The 27,213-nt window shown below is 40.8% G+C and overlaps 1 protein-coding gene across 1 annotated transcript; it reads right to left on the bottom strand.

Moving 5' to 3' along the window:
* Positions 1-2,566: 2,566 nt before the first annotated feature.
* ATP1B3 (ATPase Na+/K+ transporting subunit beta 3) lies at positions 2,567-25,264 on the bottom strand. Its single transcript, XM_048954979.1, has 7 exons — positions 25,041-25,264; positions 18,870-18,998; positions 14,070-14,177; positions 12,316-12,503; positions 11,784-11,834; positions 6,918-7,004; positions 2,567-4,879 (listed from the first exon to the last, which is right to left on the bottom strand). Exons 1-7 carry the CDS (start codon positions 25,147-25,149, stop codon positions 4,709-4,711), a joined length of 843 nt encoding a protein of 280 aa, XP_048810936.1. The 5' UTR covers positions 25,150-25,264; the 3' UTR covers positions 2,567-4,708.
* Between the last annotated feature and the right edge of the window lie 1,949 nt (positions 25,265-27,213).

The raw sequence follows: 27,213 nt of genomic DNA on the forward strand, positions 1-27,213 counted from the left end.
CATCAATTCACTACAATACAGGTGAATTTAAAAAATAATAATTTTCAAGGTATTTATCAAACCATTAGGAGCATTCAGATCGTCATACCTTTTGTTTTTGAGACTGCACACATTATTTGAAAAAGATCAAAATCACTAAGCTGTTGCATATGCACTGGCCTTTTCTGTGCCCTTTCTCAATCTCACTAGGCTGCTGCTTCCTGAAGATCACAACTTAACACCTCAAATCAGAGCTTCTCTCATAGTGGAACACTGCAGGGTTAGCAATACACAGATCCTTTCTATTGCCCCACCAGACAGTCATGGCTATTCAAGAATAGCTGTTGTACCTTATTTCTTTACCTTCCTATACCTCATTGGCTTGATACATTGGGCTTTACTCACTTCATGTGCTGAGGGTAGGGGACCAGGAACTCTCAGAAAGTTCTTAACTTTATACGTACGCTACAGTCAGCCTTAAGTGAACAGTTCAACTGATGTAGTGGCTTGATTAGAGAGTTAGTGGGAGAACAGGACAACAGTGCTGAGCTGCTGCTACACTGACCGCCTCAAAAGAAGGCAGAACCAGCCACTTTCACAGCTTTTCATCACAGTAGATTAACATTTAGAACCTTATATGGTCATCTGTGGATTTGTTTTCAATAACATTCAAAGAAATCAGGCTGAAATTTACAACCACTTAAAAATAGTATTTAAATAAAGAAATGTCTAAAACCAAGCAGGTTTGCAGAGAATCTTACACAATTACAGACACTGTGCTAACCTCTCCTTGCACCTAAAAGGTAAAGGAAACATGAAGAAGTGAGCTGGGCATATACTGTTCTCTACACTGAAACCTGTCCAACTTCTGATGCATTGTGTCTCATTCATGAGATCACTTAACTTGGAACAAGTTGGAACAAGTAAAGTAACTTGGAACAAGTGAAGTATAGTCATAAAAATATTTAAAGCATTAAACAAGTGCATCAGTCCCACTGGTCATCAGAAGGGCAGTGGCAGTTCTTGAAGTTAGAATCTACAGCCATGGCAGGTTTACAGAGACCTTGCTAGAGATGACAAGCATTACAGGAGTTACGGCTGTGGGGTCTCTCTTGTGTCAGAAGAGTAGAAATAGCATCGATATGCTCACAAGTCACAAAGAATGTGGGCTATAGTAGGCCATTTTTATTATTATTTATTACTATTATTATTATTATTTATTAAAAATTTAAAGCAAATTTAAAAGATTATATTTGGAGCTAATGCATAATACACACGGCTAAGTGCACTTTCAAAAATCATATATATACATTTAATTCAAATACACTGATATTTTTCAGCCTTCCTAAGGAATTGTTGGCAAATCTACATTAAACTTTTAGCAATTTCAGTCATGTAATGCAAAATTGAAATGAGCCACAGCTACACTCAATACTCACTGTTCGGAGTTGCATCACAAAAGTATCTAAGTACATGCTAACAGCTATAACTTTGCAAATTCCATTGCTGCCTTCTTTAGGTTCTTGCCTGAGATTTAAAGAAACAGAGAGTCTTACTGTTAGTCACAGATTCTATGTGATCCAAACAATTACAGTGACATGCGAGCTTCTGAATATCCCCATGTCACACTGATTTTACCTCAAGAATCACAGCCACCAGACTAACAGACTTCAAATCAGAATTTTTGGCTTAGGTTCTCTCTGATTTTCTTCCTCCACTTAGACAAAGAAAAATGTAGGAAGGATTCCACATAGGTACTTGGTCTGATCTTGTATGTTTAATGCTACTTCTAACAAGACAATGACAGCTGCTGTATGTAATTTACCTGAAGGGCAACTAAGACTACTATAAAATCAAGCCTCCAGCTTGCCTACAGCAACGTTAATATTTATAATCAGGCAACTTCTAAAAGTTACATTTTCGGTTTGCAGCCAACATCTGTGAGCGAGAGCGAGCACTTATGCACCTTATCTACTGCACCATCAGTGTGAATAAAACCTTCAGCTAATACTGCCTTTATCATCTTCCCTTTGTCACTGTGTATTCATGTGCAAGGTTGGCTGGGAGGGGGACTGCAGCATGGCAAAAAGAAAAGTGTAGATCAACTGAACTGGATATTGGTGGATATTGGTATAACTGGATACTGGTAGTTTGAAACAGCACCTGCAACAACTGGCAGTTTCATGTTTAGAAGTCCTTACTCCAGGCTTGAAGGCACTAAAGTTACCTAATAAGACAAATAAGTATTTATTAGTATACAAGTTAATCACCCCAGGTTTCTAACTACGAAGTTAGTAAATTTAAATCTTTAAGTCCACAGTTTACTTAAAAACGAACGTGAAGAGAACAAGTAATTCTACTGTGCACTAACAATCAATATATCTGTTTATAAACTAGACCATTTACTTATTCAAATTATGAAGAAGGAAAAAAAAAAGGTTCAATTACTTGAGTAGTTTAACATTTGACTCATTACCTACATATATTTCATACGGTATTTTTGGTAACTGAACCTTTTCAAAGTCCCATCCCACCCACAACTGATGATGCCTATGCGAATAAGTAAAAAATACACTTCTACAAGATCTGGGGAGAACAGGAGTTTATTGAATTCTACCTGTCTGAAAAGTGCTGGTGAAGAATTGCCATTTCATGCTTTGTCTATATAAAGAAGTAGAAAGAGAAACTGTTGCAAGTATCAAGTCATTTGAAAACTGAGCATTTCTCTAGAAATTCTTACCATTACTAAGTGAACACAAATGTGATTTTATTATTATTGTTGTTGTTGTTGTTTTTATACATGATGCTAGTATTATTCATTTTCAAATGCAACCTAACACTAAGTTCTGTTAGGCAGTATTAAAATACTTTCAGGCAGCATTAATATACAGAGAACCAATTAGCGATATCTCCAAGAACCCAGGTATCCCACCTCTAAAACATGGTTTAAAACATCAGTAATGGAATATTTTAAAAGAACATTCTTATTCAATACTAACGCATGCTATCATTACAGAAGTGTCCATGGCATACTGTGAAGAGCAATTTTTCTTTTGCAGACAACAACAAAAAGCATGCTACATGACATTAGCCACTATCAGTCTGTTTGTGACGATGTTCAACATACCGTTTAAAGTCCCACTGCGAGTAGCTGCCTCCAAACTTGCACCAGTGTCAGCTTGCACAGTTGTTTAAAGTTTGCACTTATATGGCTTACACTGGCCAAACGTTTTGAAAGCAAGTTATGAAGACTGGATCTTGAATTTTAGTAATCATTCTTTTTTCTTTTTTTTTTTTTAATAAAAACAATATAAGAATTAGGCATAAAAGTGTGTTAGGTAACAAATTTAGGCCACAGTATCACTAACAGAACATAGAAGTATGTATACAAATAGTTTTTCTGTAGTTTCTAATATATGAGAATGTGGATCATATACTCAAAAAATAAACCAAACAAAAACCTGGGGAAGAGCTTTGTAAATCCCACGTCAGCAAAACTGCACGAGTTATAACCCAGTGCAATGGGTCAGCTTGGCCTGATGTGAGCAGCAGCCACAAATAAGCCAGACTATTTGTAGCCATCTTAGTAGCAGACTACTAAAAGAACTGTATGTGAAATGGCCAGTAATCCATACTGCCAGTGAATGGACAGTTTGTATAACACAGCTGCAACATCTTTTCTTTTTAAAGGCGGATGAGGAAATACACAGAAAATCCAAGATTAAAGAACAGAAGAAAACATGAAGTATGTTAAAATGATGCAATGAAACCGCATATAAATTAAACAGGAATGTTTAATCAAGACAACCCCCCAACAGAGGTTCTTCAGGATTTATTCCTTTTGTTTAATTGGAAATACGAAAGCCTATTTCCACAATAGTGAGGCTGTTTCTTCCAAGCAGCCCTGTTGTACAACTGTTACCAGGATTCTAAACAGATTTTAATTGTTTTATATTGATATTTCTGAACTAAAAAGTTTTGAAACACGGTATAGATTTTATTTGTGCTCCACGTATTGCAAGCAATTAACAACACAAAGAAAGATTTAATTCCTCAGCTAGAATACCAAACTCTCTACCAGGTATTACAAGTACACAATACTTGCACAGTGACAAGCACAAGAAAGTACTAGGTGAGCACTTACTTTCTGAAATCCATACCATCTTAAAATCCATTTTACTTTTCCCACACCAACCAATCTACAATTTAAGGCATCTCCACACAGGCATCCATCCACCCACCCACTCCCATACACACAGCTTATGTGGAGGTGTTTACTCTTTCAAAAGAATCACTATGTCAATCAGGTACCATTTATTAATTATCCCTATAACTGTGTCAGCATTGAGATATGACAGTTAAACCAGTGTTAAATCAATACAATATTTACATAGCACAGCACATTAAGCTTAAGACACTCACTTGGGGGATAAAACCACATTTTAGAACAGGACAAAGGTCACCATTATTAAGTGTTTGAAAACAGCTATTTACAGGTCCCTATGACATAACTATGGTCTGTACACTGTTCCAATGGGGCAGGCAGAAGCATGATACGCATTTATTTTGAGGGATTTCAAACATATGATTTGGAAGCATATTATTATGCTACCCTGAATGCCATAAGCCACCTTAACATTCTCCAAGGTGGTTTCATATCCTAGAATGGCATGTCCAGCTGATACAAAACAAACACAACGTTTACTTTGTGGAGAACTTTTTTCTCCTGCTATTCAGTCATCTCAATTTTGAAGGCAATTCGTCCCAGAAACTTGTCACGATCATCTTCATTTTTTAAATTAGGTGAGCCCAGGATCTTACACTCAATTGCTATTTCTTCATTGGTACTGTTGGAGTTAATCGCTAGTTGAACAGCCACTAGAGGCTGTAAATAGTGAGCCTAGTAAACAGAAAGATGGGGAAAACGTTTGAGATACTGGAATAAGTGATCTGAATATAATGATTAGCATGAACAATTAACATTCAGTCTATCAGAACACTTATGAAAAAAAGATAATTATGAATCCAACCTTTCAAAGCCCAATCTGACTGGGATAGGACTAACTTTTCCAGTTAGAAGTTGGTCATGTACACATTCTTCATATTACTTTTTAATCAATATATTCCACTTAATTTGAGTTAATAACAGTATTCAATACAAAATGCTTGGGGATAGGGGTGAGAATCAGCATCCTCATTGAACACTACATGTTTTCTGAAAACAGGTCCATTGTCCAGGTCAGGCAGTTGTGTTTATCATGCAGAGAAGCCAAAAGGAAATAAGCATTCTGGAGATGCTAGTACTTTTACAGCTCCTACCCCAGCACAACAGTAGTCATACACTCTTAACTCTTTCACAGAATAAAGTAATTCAAAAATTCCGCACAAATATGCTGTATAATTTTCGATGTATAGCCAAGAATTCAATCCAGACTCCTGAGACCTGTTTAAATACTCAACCTCAAATCTATTCTTGCTGCTTTCTTTTCTACAACATACTAGTGTTGTGAGAACTGTGTCTTACGTAAGCAACAAACCCTCAAGCAAATCTTATCTTCTCCCACGAGACAGAATGGGCATGAAATGACATTGAACCATACTCCAAAAGAGAATATCAATTAATTAACAAAAGATCTTTCTTAATCACCTAAATAAGGACTAGCACTGAGTTTTGCCTGACTTAACTGCTTTCTTTTCATCTCACCTTTCAATCAGTATAGCAGTAAGACAAGCATTTTATCAGGAAAGATCTTCATCCCATCTTTGGCAGAAATTATATCAAGATCTAACAATGCTATAATTTGCATTTCTTAGAGAACCAATGCTCTTTCACTATTCTTTAATTCCAGGATGGGTTAAAGTACATACTGAGTCTGCCTATCGGAAGCAGAAGTTGACAACCTTTTCCAAACCTTTTTAATCTAGGAAAACATATGCTTTATCAATTCAAGAACTCTGGCTGTGAAAGTGAAGACCTAGAACTGCATGCAAATAAGCTGAAGGCATATGTTGAAGAAGAACTGCTTCCTCATTAGGAAAAGCTAAGTAAAGACTAAAAAAAAGTTACATCAACTTGCTGCAAGTGTAGAGTACACTGGAAAAAACAGCTGACAAATGAATAATTTAGTACCAAAATCACTCCAGGGAAATAAACAACTACTGTAGCATGCTACAGGCCTAAAAATATTCACATTAGGAGAGCACTTCATCTTCAGTGGTGAACAGCAAAGAAGTTTTCCAACCACGATTAAATAACTTGGCCAACAAGAGGCAATATAATTTTGCATTTGATAAAAAAGTACAGATTTTCTGTACATAGTTCTCTCAAGCTGTTTCAAGAAAAGAAAAGATTAGCTAAATTTAAGTTTGAAGAGAAACTACAGTCTTAACCCTATGTATTCTGTGTCGATAAAATAGTTGTTTTGTTTTGAAAACCTAAGTGTTCAAGACGATAAAATTTAAGTCAGAATAAAATGTGGATAAGGGAGCAAGCAAAGAAAAAATTAAAAATAATAGTAAAACAGAATATAATCCACTGCCTTGATGTGCTTCTTCGTTAAGCAGAATGAACAGAGGACATGACTGCAGAGCCATACAGACATATAAACAACAATACCATGCTGAACTACAATCTGATATCCTGTACACAAACCCTATGGGCGGAATATCAGAAACCGCATGGAAATGAAAAGAACCAGTTAAAGTTTTTTGTCTTTTCCTCCAGAACACATCAGTGACCAAGAAACAGCAGGTGTCCTTACTAGTGCTACTATACAGCCTTTTACTCATTAGGACAGTGCCTGCTTTATTTCCTTACATGTGCTAAAGGATCTCTCTAATCTCATTAAGCACTATTCCTTAGGAGTACCCCTCACTAACGTTTTCAGACTTCCCTGTCAGAATATTTAGTAAGATGACCATCAGTAAGACATACTTACGTGCAAGGTTTTCCCATAGTATGGAAAGTACATCAAGTCAATCAAGCCTCCTGAAGGAAAATAATTTATTTCAACTGCGCCTGGATCCTATGATTGGAGATAACAACAAAATTAAAAGTTACTATCTGCTTGAATAAACACTAATACAAAATAAGAATTATAATCCAAGGATAAAGTGCAAGAATCCCCTAAAGGAAAAAAGCCAACAAAAAAAATACTCCAAAAAATAATAGACTAACTTCCAAAATAGATGAAGTTTTGGCAAACAGCTACATGCTGCACGCATCTGCTACAGAGAAGCTTACTATTAGCAATATTTAAATTAGTAATCACATCAAGACACTCTGAATTACAGTTCCCCTTACCAGTCAAAGGAAGTCAAATTGCAATGAATATAACAGAAAGAAATCACATATACAAGCTAAAATCCCATGTACACACAAGCAAGCCTGTATGTTTTGGTGAAGCACCAGCATACCCGTATATAAGACAAGATAAAAATTTTACTTTAAATAGAAATTCAAACTTCGGATTTGAAACAATACAGTCCCAACCCTCCACAACGGCACCTGATTCATGGATTGTTCAGCTAGCCTTGAAATACAAGCTACCTAAAAGGAAACCAAACTTCAAAACTATCTTGTTTCTAGAGTTTGCACCAGAAGGGACTCTACAGATCTGTAGCCATTATCGCTAGAATTTTCCCTACTGCTCCAAATCCAGTAGCAAGACACTGACTCCAGAGCTGCTGCATGACTTCTAAGGAGTAACCCAACCTGTAAGATACACAACATTTTGCACATCTTACACGTATGACCGTGTTGTCCCAGACACACGCTGTCAGAGTAATGACAAATGCATCCCCATGGATATAATACACTTTGGGGCTGTGTATCTGGGAAGGACAGCAAATTATTGCAAGTTCTAGTGGCGAGGAAATGCCCGAATCTAAAGTAACCTTCTGTAACAGCTCATTATATGGCCATAATAGAGAGCAATGCTACAAAACACCCCCAAAACGGTAAATACATCTACAGACTATCATTGCTTGTTTAGTGTAATTCACAAGCTTGAGGTGCATTAGTAACTTTCATTTTTTTGTTATTACCATGCCGATTTTTAAAAGTCACACTACAAATTCAGAATACTACTGCAGTAATAAACTTCAGCGAAGAAGAACACAAATGAGGATCAAGAAACAACAGATAATAATCCACAGCCCAAGAATATCTCCTTCTACTCCAAAGAAAATACCACATTAGTTTAGGATGTAGTCAGATTATTATTCCTTTGAAGTCTAAATTATTGCAAATCCTCAGTATACATTTATCAGATATTTTGGACCTTGAGTTCACAAATTTAATTGCTAAGCAGAATTCTTTGCAGATCACCATCAATCTCTATTTTAGTTACAGCTCATGCAGCTGAAAATACTCATTATTGAAATACATTTCTGAAATCATAGTTACAAAACCAGAACACAGAATAACATAAGATAAACGGGAGCGGAGCTTTCTCAAGCAGCGTGCAGGCACTCATGAACACTTAGGCAGTCATCTATCAAGAAAATAGCAGAGAGGTTCTTGAACATGCAGCTGCCTTTCTCATGCAAATGCTGTGCGTTGCATTTTTAAAATTAATAATAATAAAATCTAATAATTAGGATAATTAATCCTTAGATATATTTTTTAAAAAGCTAAGCTAGCTGCATCTGCCAAAAAGTTTCAAGAGCCAATCCATGAGCATCACATTTTTTTGCTTACCACAGACGCAAAGATTTACAGGCAGTCAGCCAACAAATCTTAAAATCAGACCACTTAGTTGGACAGATAAAAGTAGGCTTCTACCTCTCTCACAAAGGTTTTATCAGGACTGTGTCTTAGAGTAATTTCAGAGACATTAAAATAACGTACCAAGACCCAAGATAGAACTTGTAAAAGACTTTTTTGTTACCATGTGAAGAAGAAAGGATACTGTACCTATCCATTTAGACTTACTGTGCAGGTTAAAGCAAAGTGTATTGAAATAAGAGCAATATCCATCAGTAGAGCCTTTTAAATAACAGAGTTCTTTCACACAAAAAAGGGTAAATCAGATGCTATGATGACGATTGCAAGGAAGGTGATCTCACTCACACAACATTCTTCATTCTTGAAAATTAGAAAAAGATGTCTAATACAAAGTGAGGATGATCTCTAAACAGCAGAAATGCAAGTAATTAAGAATTAATTGTATTTGTCTTCTCTGTCATCTAAAAAAAATGTGCAAATGTACAGATTTGTGTTCAGCCTCCATAGTTCCAACATGAAAGAATGTTGCTGCAAGGTGTTCCAGCACACTTGAAATTGCACACCTCTAGCCCCAGACTAAAGATCTAAAATGCTGACCTTAAAACTTCTTGAAAGTACAACCCTTTTTTAGCTAGTTTATCTTTGAGGAGACACTTAGGTCTACAACAGATCAGTTCCTTCTGGGTGCAAGAGCAAGAACCAGCTGGAATTAGTGCCTTACACTGCAAACATTAACTTCCCTCAGCTACACAAATCACAGTGATGATAGGTCAGAGGCGTGGGGAGCAACCCCACCTATGAAACACGCTGATTTTGATATCACAAATCTAACTATTTTTTTCTATTCAAAAAAATCCCACGGGGAAAGCACAGGAAGAAGAAATGAGGGTCCCTTCACAGAAGAAAACTCGGAAGAATGGGAATTTTTAATATTAATTTCCATACGAAAAAATTTTAATGATGTTTCATATGGCAAAGGCTGGCAGAATCTATAGGCAGAAGTTATTAACTCTCTTTTGTACGTAAAAGACTTGCCCTTACAACTAAGGGCTACTTTTATATTATTTAAAAGTCAGGTTGTGTAAAATAAGGCAGGCACTTCCCCAGATTTCTCCCTAATACGTGTAAAATTCAAACTACAGAGGATAATATACATTTTTTAATTGATCAACAGCAGATCCACGGGTTAAAAATAGTAGATAAAGAAGGTCTTCCCTACAATGAAGAGAACACGACACTAGGATTTCTGTTCTGCTCAATAAAATCCTCTTCTAAGCAAAATCCATTCTTGTCACTCAGATCTTCTGATGATAAATTTCTGATGTAAAACTTGTAATTACCAGCAAGTTGCTGGTATGAACTGCACAAATACACTCCTATGTGTTTTGAAGCTAATATCCAGTAAGAGGTTTATTTGGCTTAATTTCTGTTGTACAGCCCAATTTTCTTTTTTTATCCACATTTGCTGAGAGCAGCAGAAAGACAAAAACCAACCAAACAAAAAACAGCAGAACACATCATCAATTTAAAGGCTCAGTAAACACCCTGAATAAGAGAAACAACAGAGAAGGACAAATGACCTCTACACATCATTCCTGCTATGAGCCAGTATTTAGGGAAGATTCAAATACAGTGGCAGATGCACCTCACTATACATTCATCATAACATATGCTTATTATAGCTTTTAACATCATCTCATAGAACATCCATAAGAAAGCTGAAGAAATACCATTAACATAAAAAAGAATCCTCAGTGTTTTACATATAGCTTATAGATGTGCAGTGTTCTTAGCACATCACCAGACATTTCAGGTGGAGATAAAGACGACTGGCCTGTGCTCAACGTTTCAATAAGAACTTGGCAGATGTAAGAGAAAGTTCCTTCACTGATGACAGCAAGCTGTAAGAAGTTGAAGTTTGATCCCATTATAATGATCACAACAAATGGGATGGGAGAAGGGGTAAGCAACAGAAAAACTAAAAAGAAAGATTGAAGTAGCAAAACAAAACAAGGACTCAGTGTAATAGTATTAGAAATGGCAAATTCACCTCAGGTGACTTTAACTACTTCTGATGTGATGAGAGGAAAAAATTCTGTCGTTAATTGCCTCAGCTAGAGGAAAACTTGTGTCTGATTTGGGATATGATATTATATGAGAAATGATAAATTGGAGAAGGGAAAGAAGAAAGATAAACAGTAAACATGGGAAGAACCCAACTGCATTATTCTAGAGAAATTCCTCCAACCGAACATTTTCTAAGAATGGACACAACTTTGTTTGCAATAGACTGTCATGGAAAGATCAAAACTTCCACAGGCTTGACAGAAGTGAAGTATTAAAACCTATGCCCACGACAGATTCCTTTAGTGGAGGCAGAAGAACCTGTGGTATTTGTCCCATCAGTTGCTGAAATCCCCCAGCCTACTCAAAGAGCCATGACTCTGTCCCTTGCTGAAGCTACTAACTTACCAAGGCTTTCACTGCTCCCCAAGCAGTCTAGGAGAAATATGCACAAGTCAAAAGTAATTATTATAATTGCCTTAAAACATTCTGAATAAGCATTTTGTACACAACAAATATCTATAGATTAGCTGTTATTGTAAGTTGCTTATATTTCATTTGAAGACAACTTTTACTTGAACGGTAACAATGTTAGTTTTCACACTTTGTCTTACCCATCATTTATAAAACTGTCTAAGGTGCACTTGCAGCATGGAGAAAAAAATAAAAATATAGGTTATGAAATGGGAAAACAAAACACAACTCACACTAAATAAATAAAAATAAATATGACAAGTTACACCTATGCATTTCCTCAACTCTGTAGGAAATCAGGTAGCTCAAATACATCTTCAAACAGAAGAACAAAAAAGACAGTATTTTTAATAACTATACTGAAGAAATTAAAGACAATAAAATTAAACTAGACAAACAGTAAGATGAAAACAAGAAAAAGAGAAGAAAGCCTAACAGAGCACAGTGAAATAAATGTTCCAGTAGTATTTACATTGACTTTTCATCTCAATCACAAGGACAATTAACTTCACATTTATCTCTCACGTTCAGAACTGACCTTAGATGTACACTGTATGTACGGTTCCCCTTCAGGCTTTAATCCAATTATCTGAAAGAGAAAGTTAAAGTATTCACAGACCTTTCTCTCACCAGCTATACAGATCAGATTCAAACTTTCTCCCATTTAATAAGACAGTTGATACAGGGAGCACATCTGTCTAGTATTATGTTTAAGAAGGACAATTTTGGCTTAGAATAAAGATGTAAAGTATTGTTAAGTTAAAGCTCAAATAGCAGCCATACCCAGAGCCACTTTCTTATTTTATGTTAAGCACATAAAATTAATGGCTCAAAACAATTAACTGTTCAAGAAACATAACATCACTGAAAAGTCAAATAGTTACTCAGTCCAACTTTCATCACACTGCAAAGTTAGGAGTTATGGAATCCATGACATTCTAATTGCATTTCTAGAATACAGGCATGAACTAAAACACAATTAGAAGTGAATTGAATTCGTATTTCAGTCCTTTTCAACAGTGATATTTCATACCCTGCACTAAAAATGAAATTTAAAAGTAGTCACTTACTCTATTCATTTTCACAAGCACGCAGGGAGTTCCTTTAGAATAGCCAAAGGTCTTGTCTTCCTTCCCAGAGCACTGCCCAAGCTCAGAGAGGTTAAATCGACATGCTTTTTTAACAGCAACATCATTCTGATCAAAAACCTTTCCAGATGTACAGTTTATATTTTGGGATTGCTTCGAATCATCATATGCTACAAAACATAAAAATAGTTTTTAAACCAATGGTCTAAAGCACAGAAGTAGACAAAAATTACAGTAATTCTATATAAGCAGCTGATTTACAGTTATTACTTTTCTAGGAGCTTTGTTAGAGAGTTATTTCAAAGGGCTGTGTCTCCCATTTTCATCTTAAAGGCTTCCCTTCTCCAAGCTTATAAAAAAGCGGCATTCTGGTCAAATGAAAGAATACAAAGTATTTCAAAAGAAATAATGTCCTGTTTTTAGGATCATATCAGTAATTACTAATTTCCATACATAATTCTAAAATATATATTAAAATATAAATAAGTTTTTACCTGGAAACTAACAATTTTTCCATTGGTATTTTAATAGGAATGTTAATTCTTTTCTAAATAAACATGCAGAAAAGCTTCAGGTATCTTAATAGCTAATATTAAATCATCTCTATATTGCCATCAGGTCGTATAACTGATGTTATAGTAACGTCCAGTTCTGGGGCCCCCAAGAAGGACAAGAGCTGACAAGGAAGGACATGGAGCTGTTGGAGCAGGCCCAGAGGGGGGCCACAAAGATGATTGGAGGGCCGGAACACCTCCCCTACAAGGACAGAGAGAGAGCTGGGCCTATTCAGCCTGGAGAAGAGAAGGCACTGAGGGGACCTTATAGCAGCCTTCCCATACCTGAAGGGGGCCTGAAGAAAAGCGAGGGAGGGCCTTTCTATAAGGGCAGGTAGCAAAAGGACACGGGGAAACAGCTTTAAACTGGAAGAGGGCAGATTTCAACCAGACATTAGGAAGAAATTCTTTGCTGTGAGAGTGGTGAGACATGGGAACAGTTGCCAGTGAGGCTGTGGATGCTCCCTCCCTGGAAGCATTCAAGACCAGGATGGATGGGGCTTTGAGCAACCTGGACTAGTGGGAGGTATCCCTGTCTATAGCAGGGATTTGGAAATACATGATCTTAAGGGTCCCTTCCAACCCAAACCATTCTATGATTCTACAATCACAAGTGATTCTTGCTCGAGTTTCACCAACAAGTGGATCATATTATCACAAGTGCTCATCCATTCACCCCTTAACACATCTTATTTTTTTCCCTGAAGATAGCTAAGCATAAGATAAAACAGAAGCAGGGTAATAAATGTTCATTCCCCAAGTCACTGTACTGCAGGAGGCAGGCCAGCATCAAATAGAACATTCTTCCTAGGAACACCCTCCCTAGGGCTCTGAAAGAAGCACCTACTCAAGGCTTCCAGATAGTACCACCACTACCAACCCAGATAGGCTCAGGCATAGCTTGTGTATCTAAGAAAGCATCTCATGCAAAAAGGTGTGATTCTACAGAACCTCCTCAATTCTAACTTACAACTTTTGAGGGGCGCAGTTTCTCTGTCAAATAGGGGTAATTTTTTGTTACCTTTACATTTTTCTGTAAATTATTTACCTTAAAAATATATTTATCTAGAGTAAGTCTGAACTTTCATCAGTTCTCATTAGTAATTACTAACTGCAAGTGAAAAATTAAATTAATGTACCAAACATCAAGATTCCAAAACTGCTTGGTTATCAGTAACTTACTTTCAAGAAATTTTCTAAGTGTAGACACATATTCTGCATACGACTGGGCATCACTCTTGTTAAAGTAAAATTCCAATGCAGTGTCTGGCTTTGGTGAAATCATAAGCCCTTAAAAAGAAATAGAACAAGTAAAGAACTAAACAACTTCTCATCCCCATATCACTCTAACCTACTCAAATTTCACATCCATAAGCTGAAAAATACCCATGGGAAAAGAAACATTGATGTCACCCCTGTATTCCACATAACTGGAAAGCAGTCTGTGCTTCAAATCAGGTATTAAAAATCAATGCCACTCTATGTGAATTAAGACTTGAATTCAATCCAACGTGACTACAATTCACAAACCAAACCCAACTGATTAGAAACAGCAAAATCAGAAACTTCAATCACTTCCATTTAATTTTACCGATTCACCTCACATTTTCAATATCCTTCAAGTTAAACTAATTAGAAAAAAAATAAAAACAGCCAAAGCCACACGCAGAAACCATCCAGTTAAAATTAAGCATCGATGCTTTAGACAAGATTTGAGGGCTGCTCTGTAAGTAATGTCTCCTATTTTATTATGTTGGCCCACAGTGTCAGAAGTGGGCGCTGGCAGTACAGCAGCAGAAGCCGAACCTTCCCACCAATATTCCATTACATTTTGTTGTCACATAACAGATGGCAGCAGAGGGACAGCCCAACAGAATGGCATGGAAGTGCGTATGAATTTCTCCACATGGAAGAAATTGCACCCACTGACATCCATTGACATTTGCTGCACATTCATGGAGACTCAACAGCAGATGTGAGCACAGTGAGGCAGTGCGTAGTGTTTCAGGCAGGGGCAGCAGTGGACCATCTCCACTGGTACAAATATTTATGAACACAACACGCAGGTTGTTGGTCATAGCTGGCAAAAATGCACGGCTACTGGTGCTGGCTACATTGAAAAATAGTGCTTTGTAGCTGAGAATTTGTTCTATCTACTAGTGAGTGTTATTGTGCTCTTTGTATCTGTAGCAGTTTCCATGCAAATAATAAATAGGAGGCATCACTTTCAGGGCAATGTAGAATGAAGAAAAACAGTACTAATCTTGTAGACACCCACAAGAAACAAAGCTTCTTATTTAAAAAAAAACAAAACAAACAAAAAATAAACTTTATAATGCATAAAGATGGCTTACATTTTTTTTCCCCAAACAAAACACACCCAGTTAGTCTTTCCTTTATTCCTTCTCCATCAGATGCAGTCTTTCATAGATAATACCAGAGAGCATGGTAAGCCACTGCACACATGTCACTGGGCATGGGCAGGAGTGTGCTAACCATGGTGAACTGTCTGACAGCCCCCTGCACTGGCCCTGCGGCAGTCAGGGCTGCTCCCAGCCGCGGCACAGCAGCGCTGCTGCCTTCCATCTGCCGCCCTTGGCTGGCTCCTGGTGCCAGTGCTGCAACCAGGAACCATCTGCAAACCAGGGCCAAGGCTAGCAAGAGAATGGCTGCAGCATGCTCAAATCAGGCTTTGCACTGGAGGGTGAAAGAAGCAGTGACATGGAGTTTGGCCTCTTGATAAGAGCCGAACTGTCCTTCCCAGGATATGGGTAAAATAAGGCACAGGGTAATAATTTCTTCAGTTACAGCTGAGATCTAAGACTGCAATTCTACCCAAAATAGTGTTGTGTGTTTTGTTTGTTTGTTTTTAACCACATTAGTTTTCTTTCAGGTTAGAATACCAAAATGGTTAGATCAATGTCAAATTTGGCACAACAGAAGCAGTACAATTGCATCAGTGACTAATTGCACCTCCTTAGGATGCCATGTAGTTTCCTATCATCTGACAAAACTAATTAAAACCAGATTCCCAAGTGAATAAAAGCTTAAGGCAAAAACCTTATCACCTGACATTAAAAAATAAAAACAAAATCAGGCCTTCTTTATACAAAATAAAGATTTAAAAATACAACACTGCAGTAGAAAGAGAAAGCTGGAGAATTTGTCTTAATGAAGGATTCTTAATGCACCACAGTTAATCAGTGAGTAAGCTCTTGGAAAACGTTCAGCAAGTGCAATTAAGCAGCCCTGGTCTATGAAGGATTCACCTACAGAATTGACTGGACTTCTCATTTGATAGCAGAAGTTACTACAAATACTTTAAACTGGGAAATAAAAAGACATGCACTATGTATTTATCACAGACAAGCACCTTTTAGATTCTAAAATTATGCACAAGTTTAACAATTTCTTTAATCTTTCAGTAGGCTTTCCAAAAAATAATAAGAATCAAATTCTTCATTCTACATCAGCAGCAGTTAAATTGTTTCCAGGAAAGCCACAACTAAATGCTTCTGATGGACATAAATTAAAAATACCATTTTTTACTGCCAATTACTTCGTACCATTAGTAGTTTTCCGAGCACCAGACTGAGCTGGGATTCAAGAAAACACAAGGTAATGAGCAACAGGGCTGAAGAGTCACGGTGTTTTGGGGGAGGTTATTATTTATATATACGTGAGTGTGTGTATTTATTTATTGGTAATGTATGCACATACATACAAGTTATATATATACATACATATTCATACACACACATTTATACTGTAAATGGAAGACTTAGGTGCTGTTTTTCAAAGTGAATATGACAGAGTAACTAAACGAGTCATCAATGAATGAAACAGTAATTTGAACAGACTCATTGCTTCAGGGGAGCTTCAAAAATATCCCAAGAGGAAAGGACTGCTCCAATTCTGGTTTGTCACAGTCTGCCTAGAGACTACGATGGAATGTCTGCAGAAACAGCTATTTGTAGGACTGAAGCACAGACCAGGAGAGATGCAGGATATGGAGCCTTCAAGGAGGAACAGAATTAGCAGTTTTGACTTAAGATTATAAGGACAGTAACAGATCACAGTCATCAGTAACTCCAAGAGATTTTTTTTTTAATGTTTCAAAATCATCTGGATTTGATTGATTTTATTACATCCCAGTGCACGTTACAAGACAAATGCCATTTACAAAAATCAATCAATCTGTGAGATTTCCAAATATGTTTAACACAAGAAAAACCTTTAACCTACGCCATCCAGGTTTTGTTTTTAATTTATTAAAGTTTTACAGCCAGGAGCATGACATGTTTCACTGCAAGTGAAAAATGACACAGTTAAGGCAAAACATTAAAACAGAGACAAGCAATTTCATTGTCTTTAATTACTTATATATGAAAGCTATCATTAATTACAAAATGAAATTCAGAAATATTTTAGGAATTCCTATGCTAAAAACTTAACTGTGGGATAAACACTTCTCTAAACAAAGATCCACCGTGACATTTCAAAACAAAGGAGGATTAGTAACCCAAACTGCAAGAGAGAAAATGTCATTAGGTCAGAATTGTGTCCTAGCTAGGCACAGCTCTATTCACTACCAATACTCTGACTATCACAGAGGAGATGGGAAGAAGGATAAATGGCCGAGTGAGCTACTTCTTTTAAACGGAACATTTATTTTTTTGTTGTTCTTTCAAGAATTCCACCCATTCTTAGCTTGAAAGAGCTGTACGGATCCTTAAGAACCCCATGTGGCAAGAAGACACCTGTTACAGCTGGCCTGAATACCACATCAAAGCAAATCCTGCTCAAAATCCAGAGAGATTTGTCACACAGGCCCAGTTGCTACTCACTCACACAATGATTACTGTTTCGTTTTAAGTTCTAATGCAGTTGCAAGATGTTGCTGGATTTTGTGTGCTTGGAGTTCAGAAACATGAAAAAGTCATTTAAAAACGTACTTCAACTTTCACCAAATTATTAACGTTGCACAGGAATTCAGTTTGTTGTTGATAATTTTATATAAACTTGGTCCCTAAACCAAATTATAGGATTTGAGACCTACCAAATTTTCACGTGGCCCAATCATTTAAATTACATATCCAAATCATATACATTCATATGAAACAGAATCTGGAGGACACAAATCTCTTTGGCATTAGGTAAAAGCAACTTTTAGATCTTTCACAGCACAACTCCTCCTTTCTGCTCCAGCACACAAACACATGATATATTTAAACAAATCTAAAACAACAGAAACAAAGAAAAAATAGCACCCCCAATATTCTCATTATCCATTCTTATTTGTGCAGAATCGCTTTACTTTCACATTTATCTCCTTGAACCAGCCCAGTGCAGCAAGGCCCTGTGTCTAGTGGCACGTAGTATCACATGTAATTGACTTCACCGCAAAGCCACACCCTCCCTTATCAATGGATCCCTATGTGACAGGTCAACAACCACTGCAATCTGCAGACATTCCAAGTCTGCTGAAAGCCAACTAATGTAAAACCTAAACTTTGAAAATTGTAGCCAAAACTCTTCCCACTGTAGCCCTTACTCTAGAGCAGACTACCCCATAATAAAACCTTCCTGCTCCCTTTGAAGTATCAAATACTTATCACAGGTGGCCTTCCATCTGATCCAACACAACTGCTTTACAGTTGCTCTAAAGCAATGATGGTCAGATGATGATCCCACTTTCACAACAGACTAGTGACCAGATGAGGAGGGAAAATTGCAGTCAAAACATCTGACAAACACAACTGAAGAAATCAAATAGAAAAATATGCAACAGTTATCCTCTATGCACAAAGAGCTGTCGACTGAATTTATACTGTACATAACGTGTCTCACACTGAGTTTTTCCTTTGAAACTTCAAGTAACTGACAGTTTCTCATAGGCAGTTCCTACTTAAAACAAAGTCACAAGTAAAACTTGGCTGTTAAACCAGAACTGAGTTTATGAAGAGATAAATACACAGTTACCTGGACTGGAAATCCGGTCGCGGTACTTCGGAATGTCATTGCTCAGTGTCTGAAGCATAACCCACATTGTGAATGTGAAGAGTGCCGCTAGGAAGCCATAAAATACCAGATAGAACAATAAGATCAAACCTGTAAAGAAAAGGTAGAATTATTATTTTTGCTTCAGCTAATTCCTTGATCTATTTTGAAAATACAAATAGGAAACAAGCAACACAGCGCTTGTTCTTTTGGTGGTGTCTTTTCCACAAGACCCCTGTTGATCCCACTGGTAGCTGTCAGCCACTGCGTCCCTGGCATGCAGACATATTGCCCAGTGCTGGAAAGTTCTCTTTGTACTTTCTGGCTCACACAGGGTAAGATCTGGCATTTTGGCATCTTTAAGAAAAGCATTAGAAACCACTCTGAGCCCTAACGGGAAGCGAATGAAAAAGACTAAGCAGACCACTCCAGCTCCATTTGTTCAAGGGAATTAGAGTTTTACAGCTGGAAAGGAAGGGGCGGTGGGGAGACGAAAGATCTGAACGAAAAGAAGTTGTTGTTCCTGATCCAGTGGGAGAAGGAATGGAAAGTAACGGGTGATTCAGTAGCACGCTCAGTGCACGAGAGCACTCCACACAACACGGTGCTTATTCACACACACTTCCTCCTACAACAGACTTCTCAAGGTGAAAAACTTTTCTGTCGCGTGGCTCGGAGAGCACACCATGCCTTCTGTTCTGACTTTCCCTAAGTCTGCCTAGCACGTCCACCTGCTGTACAGATCCACCCGAGGGATCCAGCAACGTGCCTGGGAAACAGGCACTGCTGACTCCAGCCTGGCAGTCACACCTCAAAACCTGAGGGAAGCCTGCAGGAGTTTGTCTATTGCAACCCTGTGTTCGTCCATTGCTGAGCTGCTACAAATTATTAAGTGAGAACACCATAGGAAAATGAGTAGACAGTTACTGTCATCAATAATTTTTTTTTAATTTCTCTTTATTTTTCTCACCCCGTCTGCCATTGTGCACACACAGAGGTGGCTCTGGATACAAGCTGTTTACTAAAAAGACAGGGTAATAGGGTCAAAGCTAAAATATTACATTAGAGATGAAGGAGACTCAGCCTATCTCAGGATTTTCTGAGGACTTTGTCCTTCTCTGAGACATGATGCACAACTCTAATTTAAAGATCCTTAACTTCAAAGCTCATTAACCTTCATAACAGTTTTCAGACAAGTTTTTATATTCTTGCATCATTTGGTTTTTGCCCCAATGGACTCACATTAGCATATTTCATTCACATTCAGACCTTCTGAGCGTGTGCACTGATAACCAGTTAAATGGCCTTCTAAAACTGAGCTTTACCTGGAGACATTTCCTGATAGAAGACAAACCACATTTGCTGTCTGGATGTAAGACACGGTAAAAGTTGTGGAAGATTCTACAGAAACTGCTGTATTAACTGAGTATACAAAACTAATTTAAAAAAAAAAAAAAAATAGAGCATGTGAATCTCTTTTAAGAATCATCACTTGAGAGTCAGGATACATACAACGTGTCAAGCAGAATGGCAGCTCGGGCACTGAGGACTTCAGATGCTTACATAGAGAACCAACTAGAGAAAAGCATCTTCCAAACATTCCTTATCCAAAAATATAACACAATGACACAAATTCACCTTTAACCAAATATTCTAGCAATGAGACTGATATGGGGAAGCCAAAGATACATAGCACATCAAAGTCATTACCCAACATTCCACCTCCAACACATGATTATACGAGAGGTTCAAGTGCAGTTTTCTTCCGCAGAAAAGGAAAACACAAAAGGAAAAATGGCAGTGCCCAGTGATGAGTCCTGTCTGCTGCGGGGTGACAGAAGGAAGCCTAAGCTCTAGCTCCTGCCCCAGAAACTACTTTTGCCACCAGAAGGCCACGACAACAGGAGATACAAGAGTCTGTATTACTCCTGAAAGAATCCAATGTACATACAATAGTAATTAGTGGTTCCCAAATTGTTGTTACTATAACAAAAGTTCTCTGCAGCAACCAGCTGAACATTAAAGGATATTGATTTTGATCAATTGATATTGATCAATTTCACATGCTGAGAAAGTTGCTTACCAACCTGCAATGATATGAAAACAATCAGCTATTCAAGAAACATTTGGGAACTACTGATACACAATATACAACACAGTGATTTGAAGTCATGTAGCAAAGTACCTGAAACAACACAGGAATAGTCTTGTTCCCTACTGAAGAAGCTAGACGTCTATTATGAACTATTTTTAAGGTTACTTAGAAGCTGAAAAGACGCATAAATCCTCTTCAATAAAAACCATTACAGAAATTGCACCTTTTTTTTTTGACACTGGCAATTTGCTTTATCTATAAGCTTTACAATTGCATCAACTGAATCCAAAACAGAGCAATGATCTGATGAATACTCCACGCACTTTATGTATCACAAAATGAACAAAAAAACCCAAAATCTTTGGACAGTTCTCTTTTCCAGGATCTCCAAAATCAACTTAAACCCGTTCTGGTCTCATCTCACAGAGCTACAGAACTCTACAAGGAAACAGCCCCCTGCTGCACCAGGTGCAGCAGCAGCAGCAGGGCGAGGAAGACCCTACTTGTTTCACAGTCTGGAGAACACCACTTGCTCTCCCAGTACAGCAAAGCACTTGTATGCACACAGAAAGATGACTTTTAATCTAATCTGTAAGCACACTGCAGAACACTGTCTATTAGAATAAAGTACCCCATCTATGCTCCTTTGCCTCATTAAAAAGAAAGAAAAAAATGGGGAGGGGAAAAAAACCCAAAACTTGCAAGGCAGCAAACTAAGCATGCTGAACTTTGTGAGCCAATTAGTACTAATTATCCTAAGCTAATCACAAAGAACAAGCCATCACTTGGCAAGAAGCTCAGCCAAAATAACTTCACATCACGCTGGACTTCTTGTCAGGAAATGAGATCTGCCCAACTCACAATGGAAAGCACTTCTCCACAGCTATCCCAAGCACAGCCACCGCTCAGCTCATTCCATGGTCTGCAGGACTGCCATGCACAGCTCTTCGTCAAACCCTTCAAGTCTCTCACTGATGAGCACCACTATCAACGTGGAAAACCACAAGAATCATATCCATACTCTGCAGTACTGGAAAACTGCTCTTTCTGAACCAACACATTGGTGTCAGCATTACCTGGAGTTCATTGCAACAACACAACAGTTATCCACCCTGCAAATTAAAATGTCTGACTCTAGTAAAGGTCAAGATACCCAAAATCTGGCCATGATCCCCATGACAAATACGGGCTTTCTGAACATCACATGGCAAAGTGATAAACATCTAGTCAATGTGGCACAAACCAGCCTGGCAGATCTGCCTACGTGTCATATGCAGGGCATTAAGATAAATGCACAACAGACCTTAAAGCAACTGTGTGACATTACTTGCACTAACAAAACGAAACATTGCCTGTATGGCTGTATACATTACATGCTGCATGATTTCCTTGTCTCTGGGATTGTCCTTCAGCAGCTCCTACTAGAGATATTGCAGAAGGCAAGTCTGTGACTGGTGACTCCCACCAACATTAAGGCAGCCTTCTGGCCCACCTGCTTTGTACCAACACATCCATACACATTTTGACAGCATATTCAGTGCTGTGCATCCCAGCAAGAACACACTGAAAACCAAACAAAGCAAACCTGAATCCTCTGTTTTGTTACTTTTGTTTTACGCCTTAACTTCAAGCACGTATCTGCACTGCTAAAGGATACTGCTAAACATTCAATACTTCCCAATAGGCCAGAATTTATACACTGTCCAAGACAACATCATCTCTACCCTGAACACCCTGACAGGAGTAGCTTCAGGCTTAGCCAGGCCTGACATGACATCACAGGCCTGACCACAGCTTCGGTACTGCTGGCATGATCTCCCTCAGCATTCTTGCTGCAGCCTCAGGCAGGCACAGCATCTTGTCATTACATGTAGAGCAGATACCAATCTTCTTCTTCCTTACAGGAAGGACCCTGTGGCGGTGCTCCAAGTTCTCCTCTCTTTGCCTTGCTCACTACACCCTGTGCAGAACCCCAGCACCGATCCTCCTTCTCTTGATGTTTCAAGGACTGTGTGTGCCTTGCAGCTGAGAACTTCACAAACTTAAGTCATCCATCATTAATTTCTAATATTTCCTCTAGTCACATAAAGCTGCTAACTGACTTGTGGTCACAATTTTGATCAGCCTCCAGGACTGCCTTAGACCAGGGCAACACACATGCATACAGCAAATAGCTATTTACCAATTTCTTCACTTATTTTTGAGAGGAAAAACTGTCTTGAACAAAAGAAATATGCCAGGAAGAATCAGAGCCAGCTGAATTCCTACCATGCTGTCCCTGGAGACACCACGGCCCAGCAGACAGGCAGCAAAACAGCCAGAGCCACTCCTGCCTCCCCGCCTCCCCACAGGGAGCCCAGCAGCCACAGGGGAGCAGTAGCCAGAGGGACAGCTCTCAGAGCACACACCAATGCAAAAGCAGAAATGAGACTGAACCCTGCATATTCTCCACTACCAGAAGCACTCAGCGAGTGCTCTGCAATTAAAAGCAAAACAAAAGAAACACTACTTTGTGGATGCTAGGGGGACCAAGACATCAAATACTGAACTCCCGAGAACATCTTAACAGAGCCAAAATTATTTTTACTTAATATACGCAGACAGGTAATTTAAATAAGCACAAGATATTACTTGCAAAACATCAGGACAAATGTTGACAAAAAATTACAGTGACATTTAATAGTGTTGTTAAACAGTCACCTCTTCACATGTACCTAAGGGAACGTTACACCACAAAGCACACGTCAATCACCTAAACACCTTAAGAAAGCTAATAAAGTATCATTTATTTAAGCCGCTATGTAAGCCTACGTGCACTTTCTGGATGTAGAAAAATATCTTTTATCTAGCCAGCTGGCTGTGAAACAAAATAGCAGCTCAATTACCGGCTAGTTCTATTTGCTACAAAGTGTTATCTATTGGCCTTGGACTGGCAACACTGTAAGCGATTTATCCATCAGGTCCCAGCAAGAAGGTTGTTTCAGGATCCCTGTTTTTCGAGTTCCAGCTATCAGTGACATGCCCACGGCCCCTGTGCCCGTCACAGCCTCCTGCTCACCGCACGCCCATTCGCGCAGCCCACGCACATGAGGAAACCTTCCTGCACGGGGACGGCTGGGCCCAGCAGAGTGGAAATTTCCTCTCCCTTGCTATGCAGGGGGCAGAGCAGCCCGCGAGCTCTTATTTCCATCTGAATGGAGGGCAGCTCACGTCGGAGCAGGGCCCTCTCCTGACGGACAGACGTCGGCGGCGCAGAGCGCGGCCTTCTCCAGGCTCCTCCTCGGATTTCGACATCAGCATCCATCGAGGCGGTGTCAAGGCCCGGCCGCGCTGGTGCCACGCTGCGAGCCTTGTTGGTTCTGTAAGCACAGCTCTGAGGCAGCCCGGCCGCATCCGAACTCGGGGAGGGGACGCGGCGTTTTCTCAACTCGGTAAACGCGTCCCGCGAGGGCCGAAGCAATGCCCCGATATTAAGCGTTCGTACGGCCGGCCGATACGAGAAAACACGCTGGGAAAGCCCAAATATTTGTGCTGCAAGGAGAGAGGTTGAGACGGCGGTCCGCAGTCGGGCCGGCTACCTGAGCGGGCCTCCCGGAGCCGCCCTGAAGGAAACCGGGGAGCGCGGCAGCCCCGAGCCGGGACGAATCGGCGCGGAGCCGCAGGACGGCGGTCCTTTCGCCAGCGCTGCAGAACGCGGCGCGGAAACTTTCCCGCTCGGCGGCCTCCGACCCGCGGCTCGCGCCCCGCTCCCATTCATCGCGGCCCCGCGGTGCCCGCAGGCGGCATTAGGCCCGCACGGTCCCCCCACGCTCCCGCGCCCCGCCAAGGCTCAGGCGGGGAGGAGCCGGCGGGTCCGCTCGCCGCATTCGCGTGCCGGGGCGGGAGGCGGGGGTGAGTCAGCTCGGGACGCACCGCCGCCCTCGGCCCCACCTGCCCTCCCCGACCGCCCTCCTCCCCCCCACCGCTGCCGCCGCCGCCGCCGCCGCCGCGCTATTTTTAGGCGCGCGATGGCGGTACCGGCGGTACCGGCCGTAACGGTCACCGGGCCCCGCGCTCACCCCAGCTCTTGGCCGTGCGCCCCAGGAACTCGCCGCTGTTGGGGTTGTAGATGAACTGCCGCCACTCGGCCACGCTCTGGCGAAACGGCTTCTTCGTCTCCTTACTCATGGCGAGGCCGGAGGCGGCTGCGTCGCGGAGCGCGGTGGCGGTGGAGCCCGACAGGCGGAGAGCCGCAGCGCGCGCCCGCGGACGGCCGCTAAGTAACTGTCGCCGCGGCGCCCGGCGGGAGAGCGGACGCAGGGGCAGCACGCAGGGCCGGCCCCTCCCCGCCCCGCCGCGCGCCGCCCCGGCAGCCAATCGCCGCCCGCCGCGCGCCCGCCCCCTCGCGGACGGCGGGCGGGCGCTGGCACGCGGCCCTGCTCGGGGGGCGCGCGCCGCGCCTGTGCGAGGGATGCGCGGTGCGGGGGGGGGGCGCCGCTCCCCCACAGACCGACGAGGTGCCGCGGCGCAACTGCACCGGGGCGACGAGCGGCGCCCCGCACCTACGGCACTCCGGGCCGGCCTTCGCGCCTTGGAACTTCGCTTAAGCGAGCCACGGTGCCGAGGGCCTCGGTAAAAGAACGCAGCACGCGTAAGCAAGGAATCGCACGAGATGTGTCGATAACACGGCTTCCTGGAGCGTAAGACCTCCAAAAACTCATCTGATGGCACAGCCCTAGACTCAAAGGGCACAAAGCGTTCTCCATCTCCCGGCAGAAAGCGGAGCTCCGAGCCCCTTTGCCCGCTGCACAGCCCCAGCTCCGTGCTCGGCGCAAATCACAGCGCGAGGTGGGGGCTGGCAGAGCCCCACGGAGCTGCGGCACCACAGCCGACATAAAGGTGGCCACTGAGCCGGGGACGAAACCTGAGCGCAGGCTCAGACTGCATCTTTCAGAAGTAAACACTAAGAGGTCTTAACAGGAAGAATTAAGTATTTATCGGCACAGTTACTTCAAATCTCCGTAACGTTTGCAGCATAGTTCATGCCATAAAGCATATTATAAAGTGATGTGCATCCTGTTGGATTCCAGTATTCTCTTCTGCTACAGTAAATCATTCCATTAGCCATAAAAAAAAAAAAAACCAGCAGAAAAATAACAACGCATCACTCATCACTTACTCTCCTTCACACTGCACAGCTAAATACTCCTTGTTCACAACAAAAATAAGTCATCCCCATTCCTCTTCTTTCCTCTAAATGTCACAAGCAGGAGACTGAACGTCAGTCAGTTATCCCATTGTAACAACTGCTTTGCCAAGTTATTTTTCCGTTTTTCAAATAGGCTTTTTCTGCACTCCTAAAGAATGTCCGCAGCTGGTGCCCACAGCCTTCTTTCTGGATGGAGCACCACACTGAACCATGATCTGGACAGAGCACCATACTGCGCTGATGAGCATTCGGATTTACTGGGTTTGGAGTCTGAGGGGAGGTGGTTCAGATAAAACATCAGGAGTGATCATATTGTACAGTGTACAAAGAAACATCAATTTAAACATGTTAATCTTTACAAAACATCACATAAAAGCTAAAACTGGATTTCAGAGGAACTAACATCCCCCAACTACCATAACTTTTTAAAATAGCAATCCTTATGTGCTCCAGCTCACTGAGGTCACCACTACTCAGCAGCCTCATACATCCCAGCCTGATCTGGATGGAGCAGCGGTCCTCACAGCCACTACAAACTCTGAAAGGCAAAAGGGTAAATATTTTGGCACATGGAAATATAAAGTCATTAGCTAGACACTGACCCTTCCCAGACCTACATCATCTCTTACACACAATGGGCTGGTGCGCAGTGCAGGCCAGCAGCCCCTGGGGAGGGCAGCCACGGGCACCCTGAGGCTGGGGGGGCAGCGGGGCAGCACGGGGCCCAGAGAGCCCAGGGCACACAGCCCCTGGCACTGAGCAGCAGCACGGCCGTAGCCAGTACAGGCTGGGCTGGGGAAAGTGCTTCCCTGGCAGCCCCATCTGAGTGAAATGGGGCTCCTGGGCCATGGGCATAAAGGCCAAGGGAGGCTGGTGGGGGCAATTAATGCCCATTAGTGTGCTCAGGGCTCTGACAAGTAGGAACAAAGATCTTTATTTTTAAATAATTGAATCTTTAGCTGATAAAACTAATTGCACTTCCATTTTAAACTTGGACTTCTGCAAGCCATTGGTTTAGTGCCATAAGACATTTTGATTCCAAA

This window comes from Lagopus muta, chromosome 9 (genome assembly GCF_023343835.1).
Source record: "Lagopus muta isolate bLagMut1 chromosome 9, bLagMut1 primary, whole genome shotgun sequence".
Lineage (NCBI taxonomy): Eukaryota > Metazoa > Chordata > Aves > Galliformes > Phasianidae > Lagopus > Lagopus muta.

Bases quoted from the DNA above. Each gene is read 5' to 3' on its own strand.
- ATP1B3 (XM_048954979.1), bottom strand. From the start codon at position 25,149: ATGAGTAAGGAGACGAAGAAGCCGTTTCGCCAGAGCGTGGCCGAGTGG. The intron at 11,835-12,315 runs GTAAGTGACTAC...TTTCTCTTTCAG, and splicing joins TGCTTGTGAAAATGAATAGA to ATAATTGGATTAAAGCCTGA. The intron at 7,005-11,783 runs GTCAGTTCTGAA...CTCCAATCATAG, and splicing joins ACATACAGTGTACATCTAAG to GATCCAGGCGCAGTTGAAAT.